We start from the raw sequence: 20,445 nt of genomic DNA on the forward strand, positions 1-20,445 counted from the left end.
ATGATTGTGTTACTGTCGATTTCCCCTTTTATGGCTTTTAGCATTTGCCTTATGTATTGAGGTGCTCCTATGTTGGGTGCATAAATATTTACAATTGTTATATCTTCTTCTTGGATTGATCCTTTGATCATTATGTAGTGTCCTTCTTTACCTATTGTAATTGTCTTTACTTTAAGGTCTACTTTGTCACATATGCAAATTGCTACTCCAGCTTTCATCTCATTTCCATTTGCATGGAATATCTTTTAACATCCCCTCACTTTCAGTCTGTATGTGTCCCTAGTTCTGAAGTGGGTCTCTTGTAGGCAGCATATATATGGTCTTGTTTTTGTATCCATTCAGGCAGCCTATGTCTTTTGGTTGGAGCATTTAATCCATTTACATTTATGGTAATTATCAATATTTATGTTCCTATTACCATTTTCTTAATTGTTTTGGGTTTATTATTGTAGGTCTTTCCCTTCTCTTGTGTTTCCTGCTTAGAGGTGTTCTTTTAGCATTTGTTGGAAAGCTGGTTTGGTGGTGCTGAATTCTCTTAGCCTTTGCTTGTCTGTAAAGTTTTTAATTTCTCCGTCAAATCTGAATGAGATCCTTGCTGGGTAGAGTAATCTTTGTTGTAGGTTTTTCCCTTTCATAACTTTAAATATGTCCTGCCACACCCTTCTGGCTTACAGAGTTGCTGATGAAAGATCAGCTGTTAATCTTATGGGGATTCCCTTTAATGTTATTTGTTGCTTTCCCCTTGCTGCTTTTAATATTTTTTCTTTGTATTTAAGTTTTGATATTTTGATTAATATGTGTCTTGGAGTGTTTCTCCTTGGATTTATCCTATATGCGAGTCTCTGTGCTTCCTGGACTTGATTGACTACTTCCTTTCCCATATTAGGGAAGTTTTCAAGTATAATCTCTTCAAATATTTTCTCAGTCCCTTCCTTTTTCTCTTCTTCTTTTAAGACCCCTATAATTTGAATGTTGGTGTGTTTAATGCTGTCCCAGAGTTCTCTGAGACTGTCTGAAATTCTTTTCATTCTTTTTTCTTTATCCTGCTCTGTGGTAGTTATTTGCACTATTTTATCTTCCAGGTCACTTATCCATTCTTCTGCCTCAGTTATTCTGCTATTGATTCCTTCTAGAGAATTTTTAATTTCATTTATTGTGTTGTTCATCATTGTTTGTTTGCTCTTTCGTTCTTCTAGGTCCTTGTTAAATGTTTCTTGTATTTTCTCCATTCTATTTCCAAGATTTTGGATCATCTTTACTATCATTACTCTGAATTCTTTTCCAAGTAGACTGCCTATTTCCTCTTCATTTGTTGATATTTCTTTTTAACTCTGGGCTATTTTTCCCCCAATGTTTTTGTATTGTACTTTATTACTTTTGAAATAAAAAAATCAATAGAATGGGAGGGGGAGGGATAAATTAGGAACTTGGGATTAACAGTTACACCCTACTGCATATAAAATAGATAAACAGCAAGTACCTACTGTATAGCACAGGGAACTATATTTAATATCTTGTAATAACCTATAATGGAAAAGTACCTGAAAAAGAATATATATATATATATATATGTAATAACTGAGTCACTTTGCTGTACACCTGAATCATTGTCAATCAACTATACTTCAATTTAATAAAATAATAATAATAATAATCAATAGCAATGGCTAACTTATAATGAGCGCTTGTTATCTGCCTGGCAGTCTTCTCAAAGCCTTGCACAATTAACTAATTTAATCCTTGTAACAACCTCATTAAATGGGTCCTATTGTTATTCCATCTTACATGTGAGAAACCAGAGAATAGAGAGGTTAAATAACTCTCCCCAGGTCACACAGCTCATAGGTAGTGAAGCCAGGATTGAAGTCTCCACAGTGGCGATCTGACTGGAGAGGCTGCACCTTTACTCATTCACTATACAGCCCCAAGTAAGCAGGTAAGCAGCAGATGCAACCTTGATGAAAAGCACTTCCCCGTGTTGGTGGGAGGAGAGCAACAGCAGGGGCTGCGCAAGGCTCTGGGCACTGAAGTTCTCCTGGGGGAGACTTCTTACTGCAGTGGACAAGGACATGGAGAACGTATGCGCAGGATAAAACAGACCTTCAGACAGAGGAGGCAGGTAGACAAAGGTCTGAAGGTGGGAACTGTCTGGGGCCAGCGTGAAGGTGTGGGGCCTTGCATTTGGAGGAGGGAGGTGAGCATGAGGGAGAAAGCTGGCCGGTGAGCCACCAGAGACCAGATACAAAGGTGTTTGATTGAGCGAAGAGGCTGGGTTTCATCCTGGAGCGGCAGGGAGCTGTGGAGGGTTTCCCATCAGGGAAGACCCTGGTCAGATGGGGTTTAAGGGTCCCTCCTGGGAAACCGCCATTCATTCTCTCTCCATCCCCTGCTCCCTTCTTTCCCTCTACTCTTTCATCTTGGGAGCAGGGAGCCCAGGAGCCTTCCCATTCAACAGGCTTTTGTACCTTCCGGCCCTGCCCTGGGAAGATCCAAAAAGGACTAGGGCTGGGTCCTCCCACCCCGCTTAGGGATCTTATAACCAGATATCAGACCGATATTAGGACATAAGGCAGTTCTTCAAGAGATGTCCAAAATTCACCACCCCCTTGGTCTACCTATGGTGCACCTGTGCATCCTTTAAAATCCAGCACAAACATCACCGCCTCTGGGAAGGCTTCCCTGATGAACAATCTCTCACACAGATTCTTCCACCTCTCCTCTTTGGGACACTCTACTCCTGGCACTCTCTGTCCTTGTATGTCTGTCTGTCCCCACCACTCACCCTTGACTTGAGGTCCACCAGGGCCCGACCATGGGTGAAGCCCTCTAGGTCCCAGGGCCCAGGACGGGCCTGGCCCATCGACGGCATCCACAGAGTCTGTTGACTGGAGGATGGCCAAGGCTGGGGCCGCACTCCTGGGGGACTTGTGGGTGAGCAGAGATTAGCCAAGGAGAAGAGCCTTGATGTTCAGAGATTCCAGAAAAGGCTGCATGTTGGAGATTAGACTGGTTCAGGCCTTGAGTGACATCACAGCAAACTGGCTGATCACTCTGATGGCCTCTTGTGCCTCTGGGGACATTGTCAGTTCCTGTGTGTGAGTTTGTGGGCGCCAGCATCCCTGGTCTTACCATGAAACTCATTAACCTTTGCTATTTAAGGGAACCTGTCAGCTTACAGTCATGGAGATAAGTACCAGGCGTCGTGGTGCCAAGAAGGCCTCATTTGACACCCTGTCTGTCCCCACTAATTAACAGGCTCAGAAGCAGAGAGATGGGTTCTCCAAGCAAGTGCTGCACTGCCTCAGCCCAGGGACAGGTACTCCCCGTGTTGAGCTCCTAGAATGTGCTCCCCAGCTCCCCCAGCCCCAAAGCAAGCAGTGCCTTCACCGGAAGTCACACGGCCCTGTGTCTGGCATCCCTTTCTGGCCCCTCCCTGCCCCCCTCATCCCCACAGCTTCTGTTTCCTCTTGCCTGGACTCCTGAGCAGCCTCCTAAAGACGTCTCTGTCTCTAGTCCATCCTCCTCCAACGTTCCACACTGGAGCCAGAGTGAGGTTTCTAAAACCCAAGTTGGATGACGTGACTCCTTGCTGGAACCCTTTCCATGGCGCCCCAGGCCCTGGGATGTGGCCCCCCGCCTTGCTCTCCAGCCTCATCTTCCTGGACCACCTCTCTGTCCCCATCACACTCACCCCGGCCTCTGTCTATGCTCCTCCCTCACCTGTGAGCCTCTTCTGCCTCCTGCTTCTCTGAATCCTAAGTGCTCAGTCCACTGCAAGACTCCCTCCTGCCCTAGGGAGGTGACCTCCCCCTTCGCTGAGATTCTAGTAGCCTTCAGCTCACATACACTTCCCATACGCAGTCCTTCCTCCTTTCACTTGACAAATCTGTGTTGAGTGTGTGCTGCGTGCCAGGCCCTGGGCGGGTTGCATCATATCCACTGTTGCCTCCAATCCTCAAAACTGCCCTGGGAGGCACAGGGGCTCTCAGGACCCGGCCCTTTCCTAACGTTTCCACTCCCACTCTTTGCTGCTTTTTGTGTCCATGGGCACAACCCCGCCCTCTCTGGGACTCCGTTTCCTCCTTAGCAAAATGAGGTCTGAATCTCCACCCTTGAGGTTGTTGAGTTGCTAATAATAGTAGCGGCAAGAGTAATAATAATGCAGAGCGCCGAGCACGATCAACACAGTGCTTAACAGGCGTCCACTGCTCCGCCCCCGGCCACGGGTCAGAGCGGTTAAGGGCCCTGCCCAGCATCAGATCTGCCCCCAGAAAGCCCCTAGCGGCCGTTGGCGTCCCTGTCCACATCCAGCCTGGAGGAGGCGTACGAGACGAGAATATGCCAGGCACGTTCCGGGGAGGCACGCAGACGAGCCTGGCTGGAGCTCAGGGCCCGTGTTTAATAAAAGATTAATGAAATTGTCAAATTGACCTTGGCAGTGTCTGCTCAATCCAATTACGCGGCTGTGGCCCCCGTGAATGGGGTTAAAAGAGGAGCGCACGCGAGAGAGACGGCGCTGCCCAGGAAACCCTGGGGGGCAGCCTTTCCTGCAGCCGGGCCTGCCGCCCCCAGGGCCCACCAAAGACCCGCTGGCCACCGTCAGGGTGCCGTGTCCCCTTTTACTGGAGGAACAGCAGTGAGCACCCCGTCTCCAGCAGACGGGGTGTTGGCACTCTTGGCAGACGCTCGCATCCTGCTGTACCACGCTGTGCAGGGCACAGGCCACGTGGTGAGAAGACACAGTCACTGTCCTTGAGAAGGCCTTGGTCTGGTGGACGGGACAGACATGGAAACAAATGGAATTCACCAAATGTGAGCAGGATCCCGATAGATGGTAACCCAGGGAAGCCGCGCTTACACGGACCTGGCACTCGGTGAGTTTCCTGGAAGAGACGTCACCGGAGGTGAGAGGTGACCCAGGAGCCGACCCAGAAGAGACAGATGGGAAGAGTGCAAGGGGGAGTGCCGTCCTCAGGGAATAGCCAGGCGTCAGCCAGGAGGGCCGTGGAGGAGCGTTCTGCAAAGCAGCCGGGATGGTGGGGAAGCTCGTTCATGCTGGGGAGGGGCGGGAGAGGAGTGGGGTGGAGCGCAGGACAGGGGACGCACGGAGCAGCTCAGGGTGCCTGGAGAGGAGAGGCTGGTGGGTCACAAGATGAGGGGAACGGGGAGCTTCCCTGGGGGCAAAGCCTTTCAAGGAATGAGCCCCAAGCTTCCCCTGTGTGTAGGGAAGCTCAGCCCTCTCTGGAAGGGTCCCGCAGAGCCTGGCTGGAGGGACCAATTTCAAGGTTCTGAGGAAGACCCTGTGGAACAGGCTGGGTGCAGAGCTGCTCCCACCTCTGCCTCTGCCAACAGCACTTAGTCCTGGGCCTAGGCCTGCCTGCCACGCCCTGTCTCCTCTGGGGCGTTTGCTGGGTTCTTCCAACTGAATGGCCCTTCTCAGTTTACTGAGCTTACTTGCACCCCTTCCGCAGCTATATCATCATTATAACACTGCAAGATAGACAGCATCATTATGCCCATTTTACAGTTGATGAAACTGAGGCTTAGGGAGAACAAAGGCCCCCACCCAAATCTTGTTCACAATGTAAGTGAGACTCATGTCTATTTATCTGAACTAAAATCCTATGCTCATTCTATTACTACATGGAGATCTTTAAGGGAATGGAGGGCCCCTCACTAGACAGGCCATCACTTCACCAAAAGACAATCCTGCCAACTGCATTTCTGGGGCCCAGCGAGCTCTCCAAAACATGAGACCCACATTTGGATGGTGCTTTTCAACAATGTGATTCAGGTTCTGCCATGGATTCCTACTGGAATGAGTATTTCTCCATGGCCCCATCACAGCGCCCCAGGGAAGACAAATCCCCAGTCCCCTCCCAGTGGAGGACATCACTGCCCACCTGCTCAGCCAAGCCAGAAACAGGGGAGTCATCCTCATCTCCCCCTCCCCTCCGATCAACAGATCACAGTGGCTTAATCCCAAATCTATAGTTCCATTCTGACCTTCCCTGCCCATTCCTTCATTCCCGGAACCACTGCTTTGCTCTGGTCCCCACATTTCTTGCAGGGACCATCCGACCAGCCTCCTAACTCTTTTCCCAAATTCCGTGTCCCCCACTCCAGTTCATCACCTTCAATTCCACCAGAGTGGTCCTTCTGAAACACCAGTCTAACCATGTCACTCGCGGGCTCAGCACCCTTCAGTGACTCCCTGTCGCGCCTGAAAGCAAAGTCCAGCTCGCTAAACAGGCATGTCAGGCCTGCAGGCCTGGGGGCCCTGGCCCCCCATCACCCCACAGCCTTGTCTCTCAGCAGGCCCCACTCAGACCCTGCACTTCAGACCCCAAGCTGGACCTCTTAAGGTGTTGAGAAACTACTAAGCTTTTTCAGTCCCTCATTCATTTACCCTCCCCATCCATTTATCCAACTTTGAGCCCCTATTATATGCTAGGCACTCTTCCAGTCACTGCTCTTGTGATGCCTCACCTTAGGACAATATTCAAACACATACATCAGGGTGGGAGAAAAAGCAGCAGAAGAAGACGTGAGAGTGCCCTGGGGTGGGGTGCGATGTGCTTGCTCTTCCAGACGGCGGTTGAGGAGAACACTTCTCATGAGGGAGACGGAGCAAAGATCTGAAGGAAGTGGGGGCAGCCATGTGGACATCTGCAGGGAGACGGGCCCAGGACTGCAGACCTTACCTCCCCAATCCTGTCTGCGTGGAACACCTTAGGCCACTCCTGGGCCCCAGCTCTCACCTGGGAGTCAGCGTACCAGTGACCTCCTCTAGGACGTGCAAGGACAAGTCAACCAGCCCTTGTTTTATGCCCCTACAGTACCTCACGTGGCTTCAGGCCCAGCTCTGTAACACTGAGGTGCTCAAGTTTTCTCTCTACCCTTCCCCTCATTCATTCATTCATTCATTTCTTGACTAAAGACTGCTTGAGTAGCCCCCAGGGGCCAGGCCCTGTGCCAGGACTTGGGATGCGTCTGTCACTCCCCTGTCAAATGTCCCAGGAGCTCCTGGGAGGCAGAGAGACACTGCTGCCCCACCTCATTATCCCCGTGCTAGCACAGCACCTGGCCCCAATGGCTTTGGTGAGTATTTGATGAGAGAATGAACATTTGAGGCCATTTCATTGAAATGCTTCAGCGTAAACTTGGAGACAGGCATTCCTCTAATCAAGAGTAATTTAATAGCCACAAATGCCTTTTAACACAGTGGGGAGGAAATAAAGAAGGTGTGCATGTTCCTTATTGCTGCAGGTAAAATAAATGGCATTTTTAATAATATGTCCCCATACAGCATACAGAACGTGGCCACGTGATGAAACAAATAAATATCTGGTGAAATTACGCATTGCAAAGCAGACTTTTTCCGGTCTTTTGGTTATTAAATGTAATCACTTTTGAGTCGTGCCCCTACTCTTCTTCCTAGAGGCAGGTACGCGGTTGATTAAAATGTGGGCCCCAGAGCACTTTCGCGGGGGAAGGTTGAGCTACGTCCCCAGAGGAACTGCCATGGAGCAAGCGAACGGGATGATGGGGCCAAGGCAACTGCCACAATTTGCCTCACACTTGATGGACGTGTTTATCCCCAGACAGAGTGCACGCAGTCACGGGCGTATGGAAATCTTCCAATTAAGGCCAAGTCTAATTAGAGACGGCAGCTTCAAAATACAAAGGGACCTCTGAGTGGCAGCCACTCTGGTCGGCTCTGAAACGTGATTATCTCACTCCAGTCCCTGCCTCAGCCACCAGTGGACTGAATTACGGGAGGGGGCGGGGTTTGCATCTTGTAGCCATATGTGGATTCTCTGGGCACAGCTCTGCCTTCAGACCGTGGAGACACCTAGGTCCTTGGAGAAGAGCACCGGTTTTGGGATTTACCAGACTGGGATTTGAAATCTGACTCTGCCCATTATTACCACTCCGGCCTCAGCATCCTCGTCTTCCTAGCGGGAGTGGTGGCAACCGTCTCATAGGGCCATGGAAGGATCAAGTCAGGGTTTTGTGGAGATGCAGTTCAGGGAGGTCGTTCACCTAACTGGGTCACTTACACAGCCTTTGCTCCCAGCCCGTCCATGCTGGTGAGAGCGTGCTTGCCTGGGACCAGAGGTGAGAGCCTGGGAGGGCTGGGCTCTCACTACTGCATCCTTCATCCTTCACCCTTTACCCACAGGACCCAAGACAGGTTTCTTCGCAAGCTTTCTCTCCTCCAGTGCCTGACACTGCTCCAAGCAATCAATTTTATGTGTCCACGCGGGGTGGACACTGGGGATGAGCGGTTCCCCCTCAGCCCAGACAGTCCTCGCAAGAACAGACGGCCTGTGGGTCGGGGAGAAGGCACTGCGGGCAAGCCTTGTTAGACCCAGAGTCCTGGCCCGCGGCCAGCAGAGCTCCCTGAGCTTAGGCTGGGGTCAAGAGATGAATCAGAAACCAGGAAGTCACAGTCTACTCAGGAAGACAGACAGGAAGAGAGCACAGAAGTGTGTGATATCAGTTTACATTCCTACAATATTTTACAGTTGAAAACGCTTCGACTGAGCCCTTGTTTAATCCTCCCAAGAGCCTGTGAGGGGGGAGTTAATGCCAATCCCCACAGGACTCTGAGCTTCAGGCCAGCTCTGCCCTCCAGGTACACGGAAGCGGAGGTGTGTGTCGCGAACCCCACTCCCGTTACCCTCCCAGGCGAAACGTATGGAACCTTTTCGCTTTCTGCTTTTTTCTTTGCATGTCTTGTTTGTTTGTTTTAAATAGTTAAAACATTACAGAAGCCTCTTTTGCACTCTTCCCCATCCCCCAACCCTGATAAGCTGGGCTGTATCCTTCCTGCCCAAGTTTTCACACTGCGCCTGCACATCTGTCTGTCCGTAAAAAACCTATAGTATCCTTTGCATGTTTTAGGATTTTATGTACGTAGTCCCAAACTCTAAGTTTCACCCCTCCACTTGCTTTTTGGACTGCACGTTATGCTTTGGAGGTTTATTTATGTGATACATGGAGATCTGGTTCCTTTCTGCTGTACGGTATTTCACTCTACGAAGAAAGTCAACATGCGTGTGTGTGTGTGTGTGTGTGGTGTGTGTGTGTGCGTGCACATGCATGCAATGTGTATAACTATCCTGCCGTTGGACATTTGCTTCCACACCTTCTATCATCCTGTGTCGCTTTACAAGGAAACCTCGCACAGGTAGGTGAACCTTGAACACGGCTAGACTCCAACCGGGGAGGAGGGACACTCCTCTTTGTCACACAGTGCAGGGTCTGGCACCCTGCTGGCTCTGTCAGTGCTGATTACTAGAAGGCACTGAGGTTGTGATGAAAGAACAGTGGACTTGGTCTCAGAAGGACCTGGGTTTGAATCTTGACCCTCTTACTTATTAGCTGTGTGACCCTGTGCAAAAATTCTAACCTTTCTGACCTGCAGTGTCCTTACCAGGAGAAATAAAGACCGTAACACCAACTCCCAAATGTTCCTGTTGCGATGATTAAATATATGAAGTCTTCAGTGTGGATCCTGACATACAGGAGGAGCTCAAGAAAGCTAATGGAAAGATCCCTGATCCCGGGCAGACAAAAGAGCACAGGAGAGGCATCAGCAGCCTCCTGGCAGCTGCCCTTCTCGCTCTGAAAAAGGAAGTCTAGGTCGAACGCCCAATTTTAAAAACAAAAGAAAAAGGAAAAGAATGAAAGAGAAAGAGAAAGAAAGAAGACAAGCCACCTTAGAATCATAATTTGAAACCCAGGGAGCTACCTCCAAATCTGGCTGGGTTTCTACTCCATCTGTGCCTTTGATTGGCTCACACTGGAAAGCTGCGGAGGGTGTCTTTGGTCTTGGACCAGGTTCCCTGAAGGGCAGCCCCACCCTGCAGAGGCCACCTGCACTCCTGGGCCCTGTGGAAGGCAGCACCAGGCTGGGTTACAAAGGGTTAAATCTCTTCCTCCCCCAAAAGAGACTGGAGCCAACGAGGCTTTCTGCTTAAATGGCCTATAACCATCTCCCAAAGCTCCTTAGCTCAGAAAGTGTACAAGTCAGCAAAATGAAAATAATTTAAAGAGCCATTGGGAAGAAGAACTCCAGCTTCCCTGCTGCCCCCGCTGACAGCCTCTCAGTAGTGACTTGCGTTTTTCACATTCAGGGACAGAGTCTCCCCAGCCCCCCACCCCCGTTTCAGGAAAGGATGTATCACAGGCTGAGATCTGCTGCCTCCCAGGAGGGAGAGGCAGGGGGCGCAGGAGGTCTACGGGGATCTACCTCCACACCCGGAGTGCTTCGTGGTTTCCAAGCCCTGCCCTGGCCACGATGATGCTGCCAGGCCGTGGCAGCTTCAGAGTCTGGTGGAGCAGGGACCGTCACGCATGTATTATAACCAAGGACACGGAGGCTCATAGACAGGAAGTGCCAGACCCACCCTCAGCCCAGGCGAGTGGGATGCTCCTGGCTGAGTGCGCAGCCCTCCTTGCTTCTGTCACTCGGAGAGGTAGGACAGTACCTGTTAATGAGCACCTACTACGTGCCTGCCATGTGCGCGGCACTTTATGCAACAGCCCTAAAATGTTGACACTGTTATTCTTGTTCCACAGTTGATAAATCTGAGGACCCAGAGGTTGAGTAACTTGGCCAAGGTCATGCTACCGAAAAGCTGTGGAGGAATGTTCAAACCCGCAGTCTCATTTCACACCCACACTGTTTCCACGGTACCAAGGAAGTGCTTAGGGAAGACCTGGCACAGAGACAAGTACAGCCCTGCAATCTGCCCCCCACTCTCCCGACACGTTTCAACTCCCTGATCTGGGTCTGCCGCCCCTCCACGGGCTGAGTCCCCACAAGTGTCTGCACAGAGTGAGTTCAGGGCATGGGAGCTGCATGAAGACCCAGCTGCCCTGGGCACTCCCCATCTGGACGGCTGCAGGATGGTGCTTACAGCCTGGTTCCCACCTGGCAGTGGCAACCCTTAAGGAGGAAGGAGAGTGGGCACCTGACCCTCACCATCTCTCACCTGGGTTATTCCCAAAACCTCCTTGACTTTTCTCTCTCCCTCCAAACCCGCCACCACACTGCTGCCAGCATGATCCTTCGGCAGCTGTCCTTCATCCTCAGAGTCCAGCACCTCAGCCTGGGACCAAGGCCCTCCCAGGACCCTGCTCCTTCCTCCCCCCCTCTCCAGCCTCCTCCCCAATACCAACTTCACCTCCACTCCTTGAAGCACCTACCTTCTTCCGCCTCTTGCCCCTTGTTCACAAGGACAGAAGACAGTTACACAGTGCTCACTATGTATCAGGTACAGTTCTAAGTACTTTATAGACATTAACTTAATGCTCATAGGAACCGACGCCTCCATTTTATGGAGGAGGGAACTGAAGCCCAAACCAATTAAATAACTTGCCCAAGGTTGCAGGGCTGGTAATCGGTAGATCCCGGGGTAAGACCCAGGCAGTGTGAGGTCCGATTCCTCAAATTTAACCTCTGCCAAACCTTTTTCTCCTTTCTTGACCTGGTGACAGTCTCTCCTGGGGGAACAGGACCAGGAAGGTCTCATGACACCCTCTGAAGGACTTTCTTCATCCCTCAAGTTCTTAAATCCCCAGGCCGAAAGAACTGCTTCGGTCCCTGGTTTCCCACACCTTTGGTCTTCTGGGGCCAGGATTCTAGGGAATTTCTTCAGCACTGGCCTCAGTGCTGGGCCCGGGACTCAGATGTGAACACACAGTGGCCCTGCCTTGGAGGGCTCACAGTGAGAAAGATGGACGCACAATGACAATATGGGCTGACAAGGCCAGCAGAGGGCAGGAGAGGGTGCCGCAGAGCAGGTGGAGGCGTCCCCACCCAGACCGTGGAAGGAGCACTGAAGACCTCCTGGAGGGAGGAGAAGGAGAAGGTCGTGGAGCAGAGGTGCCCGGGAATGTCCACACAGAAGAAACAGTTTGTGTCCACGAGCGATCTCAGGTAGCACAAAGCATGGTCGTAAAGACACCAGGCATTGGAGGCACTCGGGCTTCCATGCCAGTCCCGGATCCTCCTGGTCATGGTGGTGCCATCTTGGGCCAGTGACTCAACCCCTTTAAATCAGTTTCCTCATCTGTGAAATGCGGATGGTCATAGTATCTGATTCACAGTGTTGTGTGAGAAATAAAATAATGACAGTGCCTAAAGCATAGTAAGTGCTCGATAAATACTAGTTAATTAAACAGATAGTGTCCATATCTATATCTCCCGCACCTAGCACACAGTAGGGGCTCCGCAAAGGGGTACAGAGATGAATTTACACGGTCCTGCTCTCACTTTGCTGACTGCCTCAGAGAAAGAGACAACTAAATAGAAATGACAACACAATGCTCTGAGCATTAAGATGCTGGGAAGGTTGGGACTGGCAGGGAAGGAAAGGAGGAGATTTGGAAAACCTGAGAAGGGAGGGACTCCTTCTGGGAAGAGGTGGAAACAGTTCCTTAGAGGAAATATTTGAGCCGAGTCTTCAAGACGGGGGAGGATAGGTTTTCTGTAGTTAACGACCCAGGCACGAATGAGTGCACATCTTGGAATAAAAGTGAGGCTCCAGGTAGACAGGACAGATTTAACGTCCCATACTTCTCACACTCCTTGGATACCTCCACACCCGTGGCAGGGGCCCTGGACAGGGCTTTATACTCCATGCTGATCTCAGCTTCCGGGGCACTCCGCTTCTCCCCTCCACACACTCAGTCTGCCTCCCTGCTCTACTTTGCCTTTTTTTCATGGCACTTATCGCTTTCTACAGTTTTCTTATTTATTACATTTACCATTTATCTTCCTACCCACCTCATCCCACTCCCACTAGAGTTTAAAGTCTTTGTCTTTACTAATACGTCTCAGACATTTAGACTAGTGACTGACACCTAGTCGACATTCAGATATTTGTGAAATGATTGAATGATTCCATAATTACTCATGGGGGAACTTCTGCATACAGATGTTGGTGAGGTTAGAATACTGAATCTCTCTCCCCGTTAGCTACTGAAATGGAAACATGCCCAGAGTACCAGATTGGATATGGCCAAAGGAGTGCATTCTGGAATGGTGGAAAGAGCACAGGGTTTCGAACCACCCTTTGGGTGTGACTCCCTGTTGGACCCGACCAGCAATGCCTGTTGGAGCGGTGGGCACAGACTAGAGATATTCAACTCGTTGAAGATGAATGGGGGGGAGACGGACCGACAGTCAAATCGTCTCCTCGTGGCCGTTCTCGTCCTTCTGACGTAAGCTCCAATGTTACATCTTAGAGGTCTTCCCTGATCACATCTAGATGGAGGAGTCCTAGTTACGAGACTAATCCAGCTCAGAGAAAGGAATTGGTAAAGAAAAGTGGGGTCTTTAGCGGAGGACCACACGGTTCTTTTCTTTTCACTGACCTAACCATTATTATTGGCAACTTGGTGAAGATACAAAAGATCATATTTCTATACTATAAAACTGGGAGGAAGTATATAGCACAGAATAAAATTCCATAAGGATCTCAAACATGCAAACATATGAATCGACAATTCACGTAGGAAGAAGTTGAAAAAGTACTTTTGTAGAGAAAGCTAATTTGCCAAACACTGGTGAAGTTGTGCAGAAATGGCACGTGCACGTCCACCTACCTAGAGACGTGGCTTGACATTTCTGAGAGCAATATAACAAACATAGATATAACAACAACATGGAAAAGACTATAGAAATGTTCTTGCCCTTTAATTAGCTCACCCCTGGGAATTTAAGAAACAAACAACTATAAATGATCATGACAGCATTATCTCTAATAGCAAGAAACTGGAGACAATAAAATGTACAGTGAGGAGATGAGAAGGTAATCATGACCCAGTGTCAGGAAGGGCACTGAAATGGCAGCTACACAAACCAGGCAGCAGAGGGGGAAATGTTTGCCATATGATGTTAAATGAACAAGGCAGGATCACGGGAGGCTGGCCAACTGCTGTGAACAAAGAAGTACTGCCCTGGACAGACAGGAGGGACTCCCAGGAGTGAATGTGTTGTTGGGCTTGGTTCTTGGGATTATGGCTCGATTTCTTTTTCGGCTTTGGCTTTCCTCAAATTTTGTTTTGTATTTTAAACACAAATGGAAAAGAAGATCTCAACCAGCTGGAATGTTGGGCCGAAACCAATAAGATGGAATTGGGATGCATGCAAAATCCACTATTTTGTTTAAGAAACACACAATTTAAGAACACACAATTGAGGTGGGTGGGGGTATAAATAGCTGCTAAAGTGAATAAGGAAGGAAAAAGGGAACAAAGACAACCACATTTACTGCAGCCCGCAACTGGGATAGTGAGGGCTGTAGGTCTGGTACCGCGGGAGGTAAGTGTGGTTACATTAACAACTGCATAACGGACAAGGTGACTGGGGCTAGAAGATTTAGGAACTTGCCCAATTTCCTCTAGTCTAATAAATAATGAAGTCAGGATTTGAATTTGGTGTGAGTTCCTCTGTCATCAAAATCTATGCTCGTTCTCTTGCAACACAGTGAACTAAAGGGGTAAGTATTGTGTTAGCCAAAAAAGGGAGCAGGGCAGTATTTGGCGACCATAAGCTCAACGTGAGACAGTTGTATCGCTCAAGATGCTAATTCAAGTTTAGGGCACTCTAATATAGATATGCCATCCAGGAGCAAGAGATGACAACCTGCTCTAGTTAGTACTGGTCAGACCCTTCCTAGAGCAGTGTCCAGTCCTGAACCCTACCTTCTAGTGGCGCACCCATAAAACAGCAACCAGGATGGTCAGAGTTCTTAGGATTAGGGAACTAAGAGATGTTGAATGCCTAGGTGCTTTACTCACGTTATCTCGTATAGCTCTCTATACAACCCTGTGAGATAGGTATTATATTCCCACTTTTAAAATGAGAAAACTAAAGCCAAGAGAGATTGAGAACTTCTTCAAGGTCACGTACTAATAAGTGGCAGTCAAGGTTTGAACACAGGGCTGTCTAAATCCAGAGTCCTCACTCTTCCCTGCACTGCCTCTCCCACGTGAGAGATGGCAGAACAGAATTTGAGCTACTGATTAGTCTGTGAAGAGACATGATTGCCACCTTCAACTCTGCAAAGGGCTATAAGCAGAAGCATTTTGCCTGACTTCAGAGGAGAGAACTTGAGTGACCTCAGAAGTCTCAGGGAAGTCGATTTTTAGCTCAGCAGAAGAACTTCTCAGTGATGACAATAATTGGATGTGCCCTTGGGTAGGAAGGTGAATTCTCCACGCCTGGAAGAGTTCCAGCATGGTCCAGAAAAGCATTTGCTTTCAGTGGAGAGGAGATCTGAGTGGAGGACCTCGAAGTTCACTTTGACCCTTCGGTTCGATGAGCCTATGAAGCTGTTTGGCAGAAACTGATTCATCTCTTCAGCAGAAGTGATGAAAAGACCTGTTGGTATGTCTATTTGCAGATGTAAAAGTAAAAATATGCCCAAGGTAAACAAACACATTGGTCCAGAGAAAACTATATACAGAAAATGAAATGAATTCTGCTGGAAATACTTAAAGGTTAAGCGTTTATTTTGTGTAAACGAGAAACCAAACTCTGGAGAGACGTGCAGTCTCAGAAGTAATCAAAGAAAATATAATGAGGTAACAATTTTCACCTGTTAGGTTGGCAAAATAATTAAAACACGGTCACGCCCATTATATGTATCAAGAATGATAAAAGTGGTACTCTTTTTGACCCAGGTAAAACGAACCTAAGAAACTGATAGAAAATATAAAGGGGGAAAAAAAATTGTGCACACAAAAATCTTCATAGATGTTTAATTTATAAACGACCTAAAGATTCAAGGAAGGGCAATGGACCGGCTAGGTGGCAGAGTAGGGGCTGAGGTGAGCGAGGGTAGCTGGAAGGTCAGGAGTGGACCTAGTCAGAGCGCACAGGGAAAAGCTCATGAGCACTGCGCACTGTGGGATGAGCACAGGGTGTCTGGAGGGCCAAAGGCAGGTTTGAAGGCCAAGGTCACAGTGTAAGAGGTCAGAGCAGGTCAGAGACAGGATAGGCGCACACACAGGTGAGGACCGAGTGGGCGTGGGGAGAGGAGAGGAGAGAGGAAAACCACCTGTAACACTGGCGGCCATTTATCCACTCTCCCTGGGTCACTTTAATTACGTGCCAGACCCAAGTGTGCGGAGAGAGCTTCCGTGAACTGGCAGCCCTGTGGGTTAGCCCCACAGCCGACCAGGTGGTTTACCCAACTGTAGCTTGATGCCCATTCACTGGGGGGATGTTCGAATTGATGGCTATAAATTTCATGGAGCAACAGGGCAATATGTTAAAAAGAAAGGGAAGGATGCAAACCTGATGATATGCTATGACCACAGGTATGTAAAATACGCATTTACGCTCTTAAATGAAGGACTAGAAGAGATACATCACAATGCTTGCAGCTGTGCAATTTGGAATATTTCCCTTATTTTTCCAAAAATTTCTATAAAGTGGTTTTCATTTCTTTATAATTCCCAAAAAGGTCATAATTTAGAAATGCATCTAAGAAACGCATGGGCACACAACAGTCACTAACAACACACTTTCCTCAGCTAGAAAATAAAAACAAACCACACCTTTCTGTTTGGTCTGGCCACAGAGAACTTGTGGCCGGGGCTTCGGTAAACAGGGCCCAAACCTCATCATTTCAGGCTCTGCCAATCCAGGATTGACTGTCTTGTCCTCCACAACTCACTGGCCTGTCAGAGGAGGTGAGAGAAAGAATCTAAGTGTAAAAGTGAGGGGAAAATCATTGGCACCCACACCGAGTCACCTTCTGCATCGTGTCCAACTAAACAGCATCTGGTGAGCATGAGAGAGTAACTCTAAACAAGGTTTTAGGGCAGATCCTCAGCCACTTATAAGAGGAAACTGAGTCTCAATTTCAAATATTGTCATGCACTGTAGAAGGAGCATGTCTCTTTACTTAGGAAACACTCTCGTCCCTTTGTTAAAACAGGACTTCTAACGCTGTCTACTAGACTGGTGTTATTCAAAACTGGCACTTGTGTTAAAACACGTGTTCCCAGCTCTGTCCCAGCCCTACTGAATCCAGCACCCTAAACCAAAGCCCAGGAATCTGTATTTTAAGTACCTCAGCAAATTCTCAAGACTGGGCGAGTTTGGGAAACTCCCTACTACACAAAATGAACTTCAGTTTTGTGTATGTATTTGAATGTAATAAAACTGTGGATCCTCATAAATGGTACTATTATTCCCCATCCTTTCAAATGGCTTGAATTAATGACACTGATTTCCATTGACTGATTACTTAAGTTGGGACTCTCCGAGATATGCCCTGAGATTACACGGCTAGATTCTCAGCCCAGACCATAATATTCCACTCAGTTTTCGAGGGAAGAGGTAAAAGGACAGATTTTGCACAGACCTGGATTCTGACCCAGCTCCACTGCTGACAACTCTGGGACCTTGGCCAAGAAGTTACTTAACCTTTTCTGAGCTCATTTCCTCATTTGTGTGGGTGTAAGAATGGTGGCCCTGCCCTCACATAACAGTCACAGGGCACCAGGTACACAACAGGTGCTCAAAAAGTCTCAGTCTAACTAGGGTGTAAAAACACCTGCCCCCTCCCCTGCCGCGATTCCCCATTAGAAACAGCTCTTATGTCCTTCCTTGTCAAATCTACTTTTGATTTCATGCTGCCTTGCAAGTGAAGGACAGCTAACATCTGCATGGCTCTTTGAGACTTATGGAGCTCTTTTCCCAGCTATTACCTGGACTCCTCTCCACAATAACCCTGACTTAGGGATCACTGTCTCCACTTTAGAAGAAACGAGCTCCAGAGTGGTCAAGTGACCTCCCCAGAAGCGGTAAAATCACAGTCAGATCCTACAATCTTTCACAACCCGTTCTGTCCCTGATGTATGTGTCATATATTACACGAAGCACTTTCACATCATAGCCATTTTTTTTTTTTTTTTTTTTTTTTTTTGGCGGTACGCGGGCCTCTCACTGTTGTGGCCTCTCCCGTTGCAGAGCACAGGCCGGACGCGCAGGCTCAGCGGCCGTGGCTCACGGGCCCAGCCGCTCCGCGGCATGTGGGATCTTCCCGGACCGGGGCACAAACCCGCGTCCCCTGCATCAGCAGGCGGACTCTCAACCACTGCACCACCAGGGAAGCCCTGTCAGAGCCTTTTTAAGCAGGTATTTCGATGACTATTTTCCCTTCCAACCTAAAAGCACCTATAAAGCAGGTATCATATCTTATTAGTCTTTGTAGGGAAATGGAGCCTCTGGGTGTTTATCTTCACCGTGCTTAGGAAGGAAATGGGATGAGTTCAAATCATGTATACTCTTTCCCAGCCTCTCATGCATTCACACTGCTCATGCCCAAGCTGCTCCCCTGCCATTAAAATGAACACATCCTAATAACAAGAATTTACTGAACACAAGTGTCACAAACTTTACTTACCTAATGAACTAACTTTCGTTAAACACTCAGAAAAGTCCTGGCACATATTAAGTATCTGTTATTGTTATTACTATTTAATTATCCACATAGCCTGTGAGGTGTGCATAATTTTCCTCATTGTACTGGTAAAGACTCTGGGAAGTTAAGTGATCAGTCCAAGATCACACCACTAGTCTGTGGAGAACTGGGAAAATACCATAAAAGGAAGTTCATACCTATGCATCCTATTAGCAAGCATATAATATTTCAGATTACAAAGAATTATTTTATGTACTAAAATAAAATTCCTCAAAGAGGTAGCCACCTCCACTACTCACCCTAGTGACCCTGAGCTTTTGCTTATAGACCACCAGTAACCTAATGGTTTAGTGGATAAACCATTAGAGAAACCAGAGGCCCAAGTTTTCCAACCAATGCCTAAAAGCCAATAACCAGAAATGAAGAAAATAATGACTACCAACATTTATTGAGCACTTATATATAGTGCTCTATAACTTATAGCAACTCTGCAACGTTGCAATTCCGCAAAGTAGATATTATCTCCTTTTTACGGAACAGAAAATTGAAACTCAAGAGGTTACGCTAAGCCCAAGGCAAGCAGTGGCGCCAGGTTTGGAACCCAAACTGCTCAGCCCCAAACCCTTGCCATTTCCAACATACTACACTGACTTCATAGGCATTACAGAAAGGAAAGTGTTAATCAACAGGAAGATCAAATGTGGTCTGCCTGATTGGGCACCAGGCACTTCAGAGACGCAGCTACTGAACGAGATAAAAATTATGCAACTTGAAAGATCATTTGAGATACAAGATAGGATGAACGAACCGACACCAGGTGACGTTGCCCCTGACTTTCTGAAGGTAACCCTGAACCACATCTAACATTACCACCCCCTGACACTCCTTTACAAAGATTGACTCAAATTATCAGGAAAGCTGAATCTCAGATCACCTTGAGTGACAGGTCCTAGATCTGTCCTTTGAGGTAAGAGAAAGTAATCTGCTTCGAGACAGCCCTTCAGATCTGTAGACAGTAATCACATCCCTTATGAATTTTCTCTCCTTCAGCCTGAATGTTCCGCCTCTCAAAGGACACTGGTCACCTCCACTGTACACTTAATATCCATCATTAAATAAATGAGGCTAATGATTGTCTACAGCAACGAATTAATGAAGCTTTATTATAGAACAAAATAGAGGAACAAAGATAGAAGTCCTTGAATGGTAAAAATATCAGCTCAAATTCTTGGCCAAGTGATAGGTAACTCAGAGACACTTTATCCGCCTCCGAAAAGACAGCGCTTTCACCATCCCCAGAACAACACTGGCGCCAGGATGCTGCCTGAGTCTCAGCAAATCCATCCGCCTTCTTGGAGTGGGAAGTCCAAGTTCAGAACAAGGCGCTGACCTCAGAACCCTACTGGCTCCCCGCCCACACACCACCACGCATGGTGGGGTCTGATCTGGACAACACCATTGCCCGCAAATCACACGCCACACAAGGAAAACGAGAAGGCTTTATGAAAAATCCAAAGTTTATTGCAAATTATATTTTGCTTCCCTTCGTTCTTCATTTTTACAGGATTTATTGATATCCATGATTTTTTCACAGATGTACTTGTTGACTTTGGAGAGTCTCTGTGCAATTTCAGCTTCATCCACAGTTTCTTGTGCTATTCTGTCGTACAAACACTCTAGACAGGGAAAAGAAACAAGAAGGCCAAGGATTAATGGTACATTCGAGTGCATATCTTTAAGGGGGAGAAAGGAAAATATGCCTCCTGACATACTTCCGAAGTACCAACTCACATATCTGGCATGGCTGTATTTTAAACTTTTCAACACAAGAGTCGATATACACTGTAGATTGATACTTTAAAGATAATGATACAACACCCATGTGTCCATGCCCCTGCTTAACAGGACAGCATTGCTGGTCCCTCTGAAGCCCCTAAATGCCCTTCCCCAGCACCATCCTCACCAGAGGTAACCACTCTCCTCAATG

General features: G+C 48.0%; 2 protein-coding genes across 3 annotated transcripts in view; both read right to left on the minus strand.

The window, feature by feature from the left end:
• The window catches only part of AGBL4 (AGBL carboxypeptidase 4), a 1,274,144-nt gene that overhangs the window by 187,654 nt on the left and 1,066,045 nt on the right, over positions 1-20,445 (minus strand). The window lies entirely within an intron of this gene.
• The window catches only part of BEND5 (BEN domain containing 5), a 47,889-nt gene continuing 47,039 nt past the window's right edge, over positions 19,596-20,445 (minus strand). The window contains exon 6 of one of the 2 annotated variants that reach the window (XM_065886542.1): positions 19,596-20,134. In XM_065886542.1, the coding sequence (XP_065742614.1) occupies positions 19,977-20,134 (158 nt within the window). In that variant the 3' untranslated portion in view covers positions 19,596-19,976. The remainder of the gene's footprint in view (positions 20,135-20,445) is intronic. The other variant, XM_065886551.1, reaches the window with a different exon arrangement.

The sequence above is a fragment of the Phocoena phocoena genome, chromosome 1 (assembly GCF_963924675.1).
Source record: "Phocoena phocoena chromosome 1, mPhoPho1.1, whole genome shotgun sequence".
NCBI lineage: Eukaryota > Metazoa > Chordata > Mammalia > Artiodactyla > Phocoenidae > Phocoena > Phocoena phocoena.